The sequence below is a fragment of the Podarcis muralis genome, chromosome 3 (genome assembly GCF_964188315.1).
Source record: "Podarcis muralis chromosome 3, rPodMur119.hap1.1, whole genome shotgun sequence".
In the NCBI taxonomy this organism is placed as follows: domain Eukaryota; kingdom Metazoa; phylum Chordata; class Lepidosauria; order Squamata; family Lacertidae; genus Podarcis; species Podarcis muralis.
The window spans coordinates 74,391,221-74,405,669 of record NC_135657.1 but is presented as its reverse complement, the minus strand read 5'-3'; the positions used below and the strand labels follow the sequence as shown (position 1 = coordinate 74,405,669).

The 14,449-nt window shown below is 40.8% G+C and overlaps 1 protein-coding gene across 2 annotated transcripts in view; it reads right to left on the bottom strand.

The window, feature by feature from the left end:
- ASCC3 (activating signal cointegrator 1 complex subunit 3) overlaps positions 1 to 14,449 on the bottom strand; it is a 205,333-nt gene that overhangs the window by 147,361 nt on the left and 43,523 nt on the right. For both annotated transcript variants that reach the window (XM_077926143.1, XM_028723051.2), the window contains 2 exons: positions 9,777 to 9,977; positions 9,166 to 9,306 (listed from right to left, as the gene is read on the bottom strand). In XM_077926143.1, the coding sequence (XP_077782269.1) occupies positions 9,166 to 9,306; positions 9,777 to 9,977 (342 nt within the window). The remainder of the gene's footprint in view (positions 1 to 9,165; positions 9,307 to 9,776; positions 9,978 to 14,449) is intronic.

The following is a 14,449-nucleotide window of genomic DNA, read 5'->3' as shown; positions in this document are numbered from 1 at the left end:
CCATCCCTCCCCTACTCTCCACATTTCTCACCATTCAAATCCATTTCTCTGCTCAAGAATATTCACTCAACAAGCACAGCTGTTATTCTGAAATCTTTACAGCTAAATCAAAGATAATTGGACTTCAGAGTACTTTTAAATTGTAGCCTAGGAAAAGAATCTAGCTTAATGCATCATTTGCATTACCTATAAAGACTGCTTTTCTATCCTTTTAAATTTATAGTGCTTTTTGTATGGGGGGAGCACAAAAGAGTTATACAGTAGTTTTACAGATATGTGGATTTCTTTGCACAAAAGGGTTTTATGAGAAGCTATTAAATCTTGCAAAAGTAAAAAAAAATCAATAACCAACTCTGGGAATTCTACAATGTTTAAAGTTATTAATACAAGTAATGAAATATTTCTCATAAGTGGGTCCTATTTGTTTTATGAACAGTATGTTGTAAAAATCATATTTGCACTCAACGCACAGTAAAAAGGGTCATCATTTGGTGAGATTTTTAAAAAACCCTAATGCAATCAAGCATTAACAGATTCACAAAGCAATTATATAAAGGGAAATTAGTAAAGCTTTATTGTTATAGCAGTTTAAAATGATACAGATCATTATACCCAGTGTTTGCCTGAAAAAACAAATAATGTAATGTTGTAATTCTGGCATGAAGTTGCATACACTATCACCACTTTGCCACAGCAGTCAGTATACCATATACTAAGCAGTTAACATATGAGCATAGAAAGCCCTGCAGCTGTACTGTTAGGTCTTCCACATCTGTCTCTGTAAAAATATTATTAATAAGTCAAGTAGTAACAAGTTGGCCATTTATTAAACAAGCACTAATTGCAATCATATCTGGCAAAACATTGCAAGGAGGGCAGCTAGTTATTCTTGTTATTGCTACTTTTCAAGGAGGAAAAAGGAATTCTGCCTTTAAATGCTTTCCACTAGCACCCAGAGCACTGAACTGGAAGCCGCTTTGGTGCGACTCTGCAAATGATCGCCAGAATGAGCATCTTTTAGTCCACAGGACAGGTGGTCTGCTATGCCTCTTCTCATCTTGCTCTTCTGCTTCATTTCCCACCAGATGACGCACCCTCTTGGGGCAAGGTCTCTCTCTTTTTTATGTGGAAAGCAGAACAGGCTTTAGAAATTCAAATTGAAGTTTGAGATAGTAAGCAGTTACAAGAGAAAAGGCTTCAAAGTGAAAAACATTTTAAAACTTTGTGAGGCAGGTGCACTTGCTAAATAGCTTATTCAAAGCATTGCCAGTGGTTGACATCTGCAGTCTCAATGCTGTGTTGTGGAGGGCAATAGGAAATCACCGCTCTGATTTCCCAAATCCTGCAGCAATCCTACAGCAGCACCATGCAAAAAGCATGACAAGGACCATTTGTAAGCCAGAGATAATAGAATCGTGAATTTTGAAGCAAAAGGTTTTCCCAGCATCTTCCTAAAGGTTCTCTTTCCATTTATGAAGCCTGACTCTGAAAAAAATAACCTTAACAGATTTTGATTTTGCATTAATATAAACATTTAATAAGATTTTAAAAATAAAAAATACTTATCGGATGATGAAATGTCACTACAAAATGTTTGCCTGCATGAATTAATACAAGACTATTAGTGTGTTATCATCACGTTTTACAAATATTAAATCACATCTAAAACTGACTAGGTAAACTTTCAGAGCAGGGATGGGGAGCTATTCAGATGATGTTGGACTTCCAGCAATCATCAGCTGCAGTCAGCATGGCCAGTAATGAGGGTGACAGACGTAGTACAGAAATATTCAGAAGACCACACATTCCTCATTCCTGATTTCGGGGAAGTGTCACTAACTTAATCTAATGTACTGTGTGCTTTATTTGAAATTCACCCTGAATTCACTATAAACATTCTTTTAACCAACGTGGAGATGAAGAAAAGGTGGATGAAAGGTTTGTAGACAAAAACATTGCTAGCTTGGGCTATACTGAATTGAAAAGTAAAACATTTCACCTTTTTTTATTTTACAAAACATTAGCTCTTCTACAGCATCATATATTGGATTAACAACTACAAGAATTAAGAAACACATTTTGTTCACCTGCAGGTGACACTGTTGGACCAGTCCATGAAAACACATAAGCAACAAGCAGTAAATAACCTTTTCAGCGTGCTCAACTGTTTTGGATTGATGAGGGATCCAAAGAAAAACATTATTTCTTCTTTTTATGTTAGCCCTTTAAAGTTGTACAACAATAAACCTCAACGTAGCTATTAATTTAACTATTTCATTTTTAGGCCTACCAGCACTGGTTTTTTTCAGACAGTGAGTAAAATAAATGGAAGAGTGTGCATACTTGAAACTAAATCTTCTAAGCAAAAAGCCTGCTTCAATCAACCAGAACATATATAGTTTTGAAATAAAAAAGCCTTTATTCTAAAAGGGGATTAAACAATTTTGTCATTTAAAAAGTAGGATAGGGTTCACAATGAAAGGAGGCAGAATGAAATCAACATACTTTAAAAAAGGAAAGTCATTTTTTGGCAATATTAGATTTAAATTACCATTAGTAATTTAAAAATAATAAAATATATACCGTATTTTTCGCTCTATAAGACACACCAGACCATAAAACGCACCTAGTTTTTGAAGAAGGAAAACAAGAAAAAAAAATTCTGAATCCCAGAAGCCAGAACAGCAAGAGGGATCGCTGTGCAGCAAAGGCAGCGATCCCTTTCGCTGGTCTGGCTTCTGGGATAGCTGCACAGCCTGCATTCGCTCCATAAGATGCACACACATTTCCCCTTACTTTTTAGGAGGAAAAAAGTGAGTCTTATAGAGCAAAAAATACTGTACTACCTTTCCCAAAATTCAAGGCACCGTACTCTGCTCTTATTTAGCACTTACTGAACGTTCACATTTCTTTGTACAAATCACCTCCCTCCCCTCTATTGTCCCAGCCGAAATTAGGACCCCTTGGCTGCCATTTAAAAGGAGGAGGAATGCAGTTGTGGCCAAAAATCTAACACACAGTCTAGCTGGGGTTTGAGCAGCATTAGAAAGTAGTTGCATGTTACAAAGCGCTAATCAGGAGAATGAGCATGCTTGCAGAATGGTACAGATGATTGTTTTGCAAAGTGCTTACTTGAATACGTTGGTAACTAGTAATCTGCCATCATCACCTGTTAGTGTGTCACAAGCAGGAACCTTGAAAGCTGCCTTATATTAGGCCTGTCTACCTGTCCATCGAAACCAGTACAGTGGTACCTCAGGTTAAGAACGTAATTCATCCTGGAGGTCTGTTCTTAACCTGAAACTGTTCTTAACCTGAGGTACCACTTTAGCTAATGGGGCCTCCTGCTGCCGCACAATTTCTGTTCTCATCCTGAAGCAAAGTTCTTAACCCAAAGTACTATTTCTGGGTTAGTGGAGTCTGTAACCTGAAACGTTTGTAACCCGAGGTACCACTGTACTGCCTGTTAGGACTGTCAGTGGTTCTCCAAGTTCTAGTCAATCCTTTTGCCTTGAGAAACCATGGACTGTACCTGGGACTGGCTGCAACGGAATGCATGCGCTCTACCACTTAGCTGCCCAGGTATAACGGTATTCCATATGACAAAGTGATACAGAAAACCCACAAAGGGTGCATGCAGAGGGTAGAACTCAGCACAGTGCTAAGTGGGGCATGAGTGTGGGGAATGAGGTCCAGTCACACAATAAGACTTCCTCCTTCTCTTGCCCCTCACACCACCTAAAACTGTTCTGGGTTTCCCCTCAAACCCCCAGAACAGATTTTTTTTTGGGGGGGGGGGAGTTAGGTTGTGCAAGCAGACTTCATTTTGTGCATGGAAGAACTAGCTGAATCCTGCCTCAAGCTCTTTGTGCAATGAATCAAGCATAAAAATGTTTAGATGTTGTGGTCTGAATGACATCTGGTAGAAGCTTTGTGAGAAGATGGGATGGGCAAGGGAGTAGCTAGTGTTGGAGTTCTGCCCTAAAGACTGGGGGCAGGATTCCCCCTATGTGTTCCATGAGCATTAGGCATGCTGGGTCTGCTTGCACAATGGGACTTTCATGCCGTCCTCCCCCTCACCCCCTGAAATAGCCAACAGGGGGCCCGGAAGAACCTCCAGAACATCATGCAGGGGGAGGAGAGAAGGGATCATTCTATCTGGCAAGCTGCAATGCTTGGACAGATGGAAGGTTCATAAGAGCACTGCTGAATTCCTCCCAAAATACACAATCAAGTGGGATGTAACACTTTATTCTGGGGCACATAAACCACTCTACTATAAAGATGAATCCATAAAAGGAGAACACAGTGTGAAATAAGGAAGACTTCAGATTATAAAAATGATTGCATATGAACAGGATGTTCAGCTCCCTATGGAGAGCTAGACGTTTTTCCTAAGTATCTTCAGCCTTGAACACCACTACCAACCTTTGGGTACATTGTGCTACATTTGAAAAAAGACACAGACATTTTTATATTTCCATTTGTAGTTCGTTTAAGGGGGGGGACAAGAATCTAATTTTAAATAGGGCATGCCTTTCTACCTTGTGAATAAAAGAAATTACTTTCAGCATAGCTGTGCCACTGAGAAATGCTGCAAGAGATTTATCAGCAAAGGAACAAGGCTTCCTCTTTATTAGCAATAGCTTCTTGATGTATTCTGGTATTGCTACAGGTCCCTGCCCAAATGTCGATCAAAGGCAAATATTCTGATCCCGAAGCTCTGTGGGTGTGCAAAATGCTCAGCATTGGGGTTTTTCTCCATCTAGTTATGATGGAAGAAAATACAAGTATTATAACAACTGCTTTTTCTTTTCAGATGTAACATTTTTTAATGGGGAACTTTTCTTGGTAATGTCGGGGTCTTCAGAGGACCTCCTGTGATTCCAGCTGCTCCTATTTGTGTTCAAAAGCCATTATTCCAAAAGGTCTCACATGTAAAAAAAAATATAAGCTAGTCCTAGAAACAGCAAACATTAAGAAACCAGGCCACCCCAGTTGTACTGTCCTCACTATGACAGAGCAGAATTGTGATGCTGATGTGCGGAATGGTTTTTTGGTATGTGTGTTTGTGGGAGTGTGTGAATATGTGTGATATATGTCTATAGTATTTTAATTAAAACAGACCTTTAATACTAGAAAAGGATATCCACAGACTCCACAAAGTGTCTGTTCGGCGTATCACCCAGTTATGAAGGCTGCACATCAGTGGTACTGAGCTTCTCTCTTTCATTCCGCCATTAAAAAAAAATCAGTATTTTATTATTATTTTTACTGCCAGGTGGTAGGTAGAAAAGGGGTGAGGAATCACAGAGTATGAATTAAAGAAGAGGTGAGCCATGGGAGGATACACATATCTGGCTCCATCTCGTGTAGCATTTAGGAACCAATGGCCCTTTAAAAATTGCAAGTGAAGCAGCAGTCATCAGGAGAAGGAATGTCAGAGTGAGCAGAACAGCAGCTGGGCAACCAACAACCTGAGTAATTAGCAATTCCAAATGGAGACTATACTGACTGAAAATACAGAGATTTTGTCACACATGCTTAATAACTAAAAGTAAAATAAATAATAGAATTATTATAATCACAATTATTGTATTTCCAGAAGTGAAGCCATGTTTGTCTGTTTCAGTTTAAGTTATAATACATGTGTTAGACTTTAAAGTGCCACAAAAATACCCTTAGTGTTACATTATATACTAGCAGGGAGTGCCCAGCCCTGCATAGTATCCTTAAAAACAGAAAAAAATGTGATTTTTAAGTGGGTAGTGCACTTTGTGAGTTTGAACCAATCACGTCAAAAATCAGGTAAAATCAAGAGTCACCTTTGGTCCGCCATCTTGGTTCAAAATGGCACCTGACACTCAAACATTATAGGAAACTGCTGTGCACATCTGTGGAAGCCCACCTGTCAAGTTTGGCGATGATATCCCATCTGCATAGGCAGATAAGCCTATGCCAAAAAACAGGCCAAACAAAAATGGGAGCTGTGCCAAAAACTGTTCTCTCTGACGAAGGCAGGAAGACACCTCAGAAGTGAGGAATTCTAGCCCTTCCCCACACACTTTTGCTTACCTAAAGCTGGTTGTCGCCCTCCCCTTGAAGGGAAAAACTGCATTGTTCCCTCTCTTGTCAGGATCATTTGCCACTGGACAGAAAAGCCATCATAGCTGAAGTGTCTGAAGTCCATCAGCGGGCAAACCCATCAGGGTGCTAATCCATACAGCTCAAAAAGTCCTGATATCATTTGCCACCCTCAGGGCTACTTGCTCTGTTCAGCTGTGACACGTCCGTTGTCTGCTTCACTTCTTTCTACTGCACTGTCATCACAAAAGCAATCCATCTACTAATCTCTGAAATGGCAATCTGCTTGCCCCCTCCAAGCTATTTCGCCATTCCAGAAAAGCAACACTGCACGCGTAACTGGAAAAGTGCCCACTTCACTGAAATATTAGCTTACATAAACAAGTTGTATTTTCGCAAAGTAATAAACCAGTTATATGTAGGAGTTGTGCTACCGACTCTCATTATGGATTTATTAACGTCTCTGTCTCAGAGTTTCAAACATTACCTAACATAATAAACCACATCAACATCTGTCTCACAAGTGTGCTTACCACAAATCTGGTTAAAATAGACATTAATGCTGCTCAGATCTTTACAGAAAACCTCTATAAAGGAGCTTCAGGAAACTAATTCGCCCACTCTCCACCTTTTCTAGTATGTGGGGAGACAATATGTAAACAGACAGTCCCTGCTGGGTTCTGCTGTGCACAAAGAACTGTGAGTGAACAAAGGCAGCCACACTGACTTAAAGTGTCTGTTCACCATAATAGATTTTTTGTGCACCCACGTATCCACTGCATGTGGCACTTTTCCAGTTACTGGAATTGGGCTCTTCCTGCTAGAGCTCTGTGTGTCCATCCAAGCCCCTACATCTGAGCCTAGAGTTTCTGGTTTAGGGCTAGAAATCAGAGCTGGGGTAAAAAAAGATAAGAGACATTTTGAAAACACTTAAGTGCTTCAAATACACAGTTCCGTTGCAACAATCCTTACAAAACTCCTTTAGCTAGGTCAGCATTAAATCCCTAAGTTGCATATGGAGGCTGGGGTGGGTAGGTTGTCGACAACGTGTGTGTTTAATTTGTGCGATTTCAGCTGGCCAGCTGCCAAACATGTAAAGCTGGGATTGAGTAAGTTAACTATATGCAAGTTGCAAGTTGACCTGTACACAAATAGTTAGATAACAATTCAGTATCTGTTTGAAGGAAAGAAACAGAAAGGCTGCAGAGAGTTAAGAGCAGGGTATACATAACAGCACAGTGCTCCTTATGACTAACATGACTGACATCACCCAAATAAACTGGCCCACATCTTAAAATGAGTTTCTGCTCTCTGTCCTGTCACTGATTAAAAACTCAGGTGATACTTAGGGTCTTCTCAGAGATGGTGTCACAGTTTTGCAAAACCCTCTTTGGTGAAATCTAACAAGCTCTTTCCTGTCTCACTTTCAGCCAGAGTGCTAAGATGATGATGATGATGATGATTTAGACATGCTTTCAGCATGAACTCTTGGACATCCCATGAAGCTCAGTGTTGAAAGATTCAGTACTTTTTCACACAGCGCAAAGCTCAACTATGGGATTCACCACTACAAGAGGCAGTAATGGTCGTCAACTGCAATGGCTTTAAATGAGGATCAGACAAATTCACGAAGGATAATCAATGGATGGGACGCGGGTGGCGCTGTGGGTTAAACCACAGAGCCTAGGACTTGCTGATCAGAAGGTCAGAGGTTCGAATCCCTGCGATGGGGTGAGCTCCCGTTGCTCGGTCCCTGCTCCTGCCAACCTAGCAGTTTGAAAGCACATCAAAGTGCAAGTAGATAAATAGGTACCGCTCCGTCGGGAAGGAAAACGGCGTTTCCGTGCGCGGCTCTGGTTTGCCAGAAGTGGCTTAGTCATGCTGGCCACATGACCCGCAAGCTGTACGCCAGCTCCCTTGGCCAATAAAGCGAGATGAGCGCTGCAACCCCAGAGTCAGCCACGACTGGACCTAACGGTCAGGGGTCCCTTTAACAGCTCTCAATGGCTACTAGCCACAAATGGCTGCCTCACTGGTTGGAAGCAGCATGCTTCTGAACATCAGTTCCTAGGGAACACAAATGGGGAGCCTGTGCTCAGGTCCTGCCTGTGAGTTTCCTATAGGTATTTGGTTGAGCACTATGAGAAAAGCAAGCCGGGCTATGTGGGCCTTTGGCTTGATCCATCAGGGCTCTTCTTATGCTTACACAGAAGCTGAAAGCTCCATTTGTGTATCACTAGATCCATTCGCTTCTCTCTCAGATCTGCAAGCGGTAAGAGCACCGATACTGGTGCCATGGCATAAAACAGTTTTTCAGAGTCATCCAAGAGACGCTAGGGCCATTTGGAAGTTCATATGGAGTTGGTTTCCCAATAAAAGTATCAGTAAATAAGAACAAGTTTCACTGGATGACTTATTTCTTCATCACTACTGTTTATGCCTTGCCATTTGAAAGCATGCATACAGCGGAGTGGCGTGTGTGATCTCTGCTCATTCAAGGCACTGGTGAAACGCAAAAGGCTTGACTAGCACTATGCATGGACTTTCTTTTTTCTTTTCTGCAAAGTCCACTATGCATGGACTTTCTTTTTTCTTTTTTATAAATTTTATTTTCCAATTTTGGATTTTTCCCCCAGAGACATACAAATACAAAACTTCCCAATAAACATATCTATTTTGACTCCACCCCTTTTGCAGTTTCTTATCATTTTTAACACTGTGTTTCCTACGTTGTTCGATTTATTAGCTATTTCCTGATTTTTCTTTAACGTTGCATTTAACTTCTTGCTTTACGTAAATCCTGCTAACGAGCTTAAATGTATACAAAAACTTTTCAGATATTCCACAAATGTTTCCCTCTATGCATGGACTTTCAAGGCAGCTTAGAATGTGTCCCACCATCTTCTGCAGCAGGTAGCATTGCAGAAAAGCTAACCTGATGGCAGTAAGTTTGAAAAATCACTGCTTTAATTCATGAATCAAGAATATTTCATTGTTTTGTTAAAGCACATTTATACACTACTGCTTGCTTGCTTGCTTGCTTGCATCCATCAATATATTTATGTTTGTCATGTAGCATACCTGGGTTCGTAGAATCTCACTTTTCGACAACTGCATATCACCAGTCAGCTCTTTCACTGTGATGCCTAGTGGCTCCAGCCGCTTACTGAAGTAATTTGTCATCTCAGCTGCCAATGCCTTCATAGGAGCAACATAAACAATCTGTACCAAAAAGGACACCAGTTTGATAAATGAGCAAAGTGTACAAGACTGTTGGTTTTGCAGCAACTGATACAAATCACAATTTATTGTGAAATATTATACCTAGCACTTACAGCAACGGGGGAAAAACTTAATAGTAGTATATGGAAAGTGGTTATCAGTGCTGGATAAGTGTGCAGCTTTTTAAAAGACAATAGATTTTGTTTACACGGGCTTATCATTTTGAAAATTGGTTCTGCATCAAAGCTAAATATATTTTCAAAGCTTTTCACATGGGTAATAAGATTTTCAGAACAGAAAAAGGAATTACATAACAGAGATGAAGTAAATCAACAGGCTCCATCTCCGTGTGACTTGGGGAAAACACAATGTCCTTGAAAACTTCTTGAATCCATATAAATGTGCACAACTCTATAATGGGCTTTATCTTACAAGTTATAAAGCTGTCCTGCAGTTCATTAAATTCCTACCTTAAACTCGTCCTTTTTGATGACTCCTTGCTGAACATGCTGACGGATTTCATGCAAAACTGTTAACATGGCAATGTTAGTCTTTCCAGCCCCAGTGGGCGCACAGATTAGCATGTTTTCATTTGTATTGTAGGCAGTTTCAAAAACTATGGACTGGATTCGATTTAACCTTTTCATGCCCTTGAAAGCAAGTTGCCCAATCTGCAATAAAAGTCCAGAAAAGAAAAGAAGCATTCAACTAAATGATTAAAACAGTTGCTGTTGACAAGGACTAAAGTGTACAATTCTCTCTAACTTTAATATGTCCAGTTCATCGTTATGAACTACACCAGGGTGGAGAACCAATGGCCCTCTAAATGATACTGGACTCCTGGCTCCCATCAGCCCCACCCATAGCCAACAGCCAGGGATTATGAGAGTTATATTATTTGTCCAACTTTTATTTATTTTGACTATTTATGTATTTCTTACATGCAATTGATTCTATTTGGTTTATATCAAGGTCAACAAATGCAATCAAGATAAAAAAAAGTTAAAAACAAACTATAAAAGCAGAAATTACTTTAATTGCTCGCTCAAATAAAGGTCTTCAGCTGTAGTCACAACAACATCTGGAGGGCCCCAGTTTCTATCCCTAGACTACATCACACCTAACATTCAACTAACTGAAAAGCATAGTTTCACATTTATCCATTCCCTTCTTCACTTTTTTGCTCCTCAGGTCCTCTTAGTTGTCATCACCTGCCAACTTTCTTTCCACTTCACTACTAAAAATAAACATTTCTCACAACTTTTCCCTTAGTCACACTTCATCTCCTTTCAAGTTCAGCTAAGATTACAGTCTACCACTTTGACCAAATCAAACAGACCATTACTTATTTTCCCTCCCACTTTGCAATCAACTTTTTTCTTCTAACAGCATATATCTTGTGGCTTTGCACTCCTTGATACGGACTGATAACAGTTCATTTTAGGCAATCTATAAGCAAGTAACGTTATAAGAATGCTATGCACAATGCTGGTTAGCCCATATCAATGGAATATGATTACTTATTATATTTCTACACCACCTTTCAACCAAGGATCATGGGATGGATTTCAATATAAAAACACAAAAAACACAAACCATAGTAACAAACAAAAACAATCCCCCCCCCCCCCCCCCCGGTTTAAAAGGCCACAGATTTTTTAAATTAGTCATAGCCTGGGAGAAGAGGAAAAAATTTTCCCCCGGTTTGAGGTTTTGTTTCTTTTCTTTTCTTTTTTATTGGTTTTCACATATTACTTTACAATACAGATATACCAAAGCCAACACCATTTCCTCCCCATCCCCCCATACATCTACATTTCTGTTTCCTCAATCCATCATATTATTATTTTCTCCTTCCTTCCACTTCCCTCCGCCCCCACTCGATTTCCTCCACATTATACAATTTACAATAATCTTTGCATTCTACAACCTTCTCAAATCATCGACACATTCTTACTATCTTTCCTTACTAATTTTTCTTCCATCCAGCACTTCACATTTTAATCTAGGCATATTAGGAAAGTTTTTGCCCGACACCTAAAAATATGTAACAAAGGCACCAGGCGAGCCTCCCTGGGGAGAGCATTCCGCAAAGGGAGAGCCACCACAGAAAAGACACATTCTTGTGTTGCCACTCTCTGGACCTCTTGTGGAGGAGGCACATGAAGAAGGGCCTCAGATTATTATTGCAGGGTCTGGGTCAGTTCATCTGGAGAGAGTTATTGCAGTCTTGACACATTTAAGGCTTTATAGGTCAAAACAAGCACTTTAAATAGGACCCAGAAACTATTTGGCAGCCAGTGCAATCAGGCCAGGATTGGCATTGTATGCCCAAACTGTCTTGCCCCGTTCAGCAACCTGGCAGCGATTCTGCACCATTCTGCACCAAACTGCCTTTAGAAGAGGAGTTCGGATTTGATATCCCGCTTTATCACTACCTGAAGTAGTCTCAAAGCGGTTAACATTCTCCTTTCCCTTCCTCCCCCACAACAAACACTCTGTGAGGTGAGTGGGGCTGAGAGACTTCAGAGAATTGTGACTAGCCCAAGGTCACCCAGCAGCTGCATGTGGAGGAGCAGAGACATTAACCCGGTTCCCCAGATTACGAGTCTACCAATCCTAACCACTACACCATACTGGCTCTCACAATGGCTTTAGAGGCAGCCCCATGTGTAACTTGCTGCAGTAATCTAACGTAGAGGTTACCAGAGGATAGATGATAGAAAATAGGCTATCCCTGTCTAGATAGGACATAACTGGACTAACAGTTGAAGCCAATGGAAGGCACTCCATGCCACCAAGACCACTTAAGCCTCAAGTGAGAGCAGTGCATCCAGAAGTTGCCTCAAGTTGTGTTTGAAGCGGGTAGGGGGAACCTGTGGTCCTCCAGTTCCTGCTGGCACACAATTCCCATCCTCCCTGGCAATGGATATGGGAGCTGGGACCAATCACAACTGAGGTTCAGCAACCTGTGGTGGGCCACAGGCTCCCCACCACAGTCAGGAATGTATAGTAAGAGAGGCAAATGTTAAAAAGCAATTGAAATGATTACAGAGATCAAGCATCTTCTGTACAAATAACATCAGGACTTTTAAGTATACAGGGAGCAGAGAGGATGGAAATTATTATTTCATTTTATACAGTAAAACAAAAACAAAGCAGTTTTAAGATTTCCTCACAGGAATGCACAATAAACCTATGAAACCTACTACCACAGAATATTAACACATCACTTACGTCAATATTTTTTTTTAGGTAAACGTAAAGGGACCCCCGACCATTAGGTCCAGTCGTGACCGACTCTGGGGTTGCGGCGCTCATCTCACTTTATTGGCCGAGGGAGATGGCATACAGCTTCCGGATCATGTGGCCAGCATGACTAAGCCGCTTCTGGCAAACCAGAGCAGCGCACGGAAACGCCGTTTACCTTCCTGTCGGAGAGGTACCTATTTATCTACTTGCTTCTTCGACGTGCTTTCGAATTGCTAGGTTGGCAGGAGCAGGGACCGAGCAACAGGAGCTCACCCTGTCACGGGGATTCGAACTGCCAACCTTCTGATCAGCAAGCCCTAGGCTCTGTGGTTTAGCCCACAGAGCCACCCATGTCCCATTTTTAATTTTTTTTTTTTAAATGAGATGGTAAATTCATGAAGGACATATTCACGTAGTATATTCCTGACAATCAGATAACAGGGCACAGAGATGTGGGACTTGCAAGTTTCCTGGCACATTAGGTTGGCCACAGATACCAGAGAGAATGTTGAACTAGACAGATCATTTATTTCACCTAGCATAAGTATTCTACAGCTGCTGTGCAAGATTATACGTGTTAATATATGCAATCTATTTTTTTTAGTAATTTCATAATCATGCTAACTGGGGTCAGGCTTGGGAATGAAAAATGTGTCCCCTTTGTTTCTACAGCAGTTCTCAGAAACTCGCCACGTGAAAAGTCAAAGTCATCTTAAGGTTTTCTATTCCAGGTGTGATCAATTCATAAGTGTAGAAGAAAAAGAGAAGGGCAGAAACAGTTTCCAGGAGAAGAATTGCTACCGACATGCTTTGAATTTTTTTTAAAAAAATAATGGTTACACCAGGCAGAGGAGGAAAAGTAGTAGGAGTGCGCGGCGACAGATTTTTCAAGATGGGCTGGCAGTCTGTCAAGTCACTACTCCTAAAAGACGGCAGGAACAAGAAATCAAAGCCCAGAAAGAATGAAACGATCTTGGAAAGCTCTTCAAACATGTACTTCTAAGAGATGGTGGCATGAGGAAAGAGAAGGAACCACAATTTATGAAATCAACCTAAAGAATAGTCTGTTTGAGCAACACGCCTTCAGATGCAGATCACTGCTCAGGAACCCAAGTCTCTATTCTTGCCTGTTTGCAATTGATCAGTTTGCAGCAATGGGAAAATAGGCAAGGGTTAACCCTTTCACCACTTCCCCCCTGCAACCCCATCCCCTCCCCTCCACCAGTCACTTTCCCTCACAATGCAATAAATGTATCTGGATGGCTACAGGAACTGGAAGAGGTAAAAAGTAACGTTTAGTGGAAGTCCAGAAAATATTTCGCTTTTTCTGCTGCACCCCATTTAATTAGCCGGCCCCTTTGCAGCTGTTTCAAAACGACCTGAATTGCCAAACTCAGATCTGACAAACGGGTAGTTCTGATCTAGTTTTCTGTGTAAGAAAAGGCAGGGGTCACCATGCTGCAAATGCAAAAAGCTGAAAGGTAAAAATGTTGTTATTCTTTTCCATTGTGAGGGATGAATATGTCTACTTATTTTTGAAATCTAACTATAACAGGAGCTATTTTTACTCCTTATGCCAAAGAATTCTACATGTCAGTTATAAAATTTCTTGTCTGTCCTGAACCAATTTACAGAGCAATTCTAACTACCGGAAGCCAGCATAACTTAACATTAGTGTAAGTTATCCCATTCCAAACGCTGTTCAGAAGCCTCTGAAAGGGCTACTAACACCTAAACCAGCAGGTGAGTATGGGCCTGAGTTTTGAGACTTGAACCCTAGGTCACATGACTGAGCTGAACAGGGAGATGGAATAGACTTAAGCATTTCCTTGCCTCACACCTGGAATTTGCATATTTTAAAAGTTAGACATTAATCTGATTAGAGGCTTCC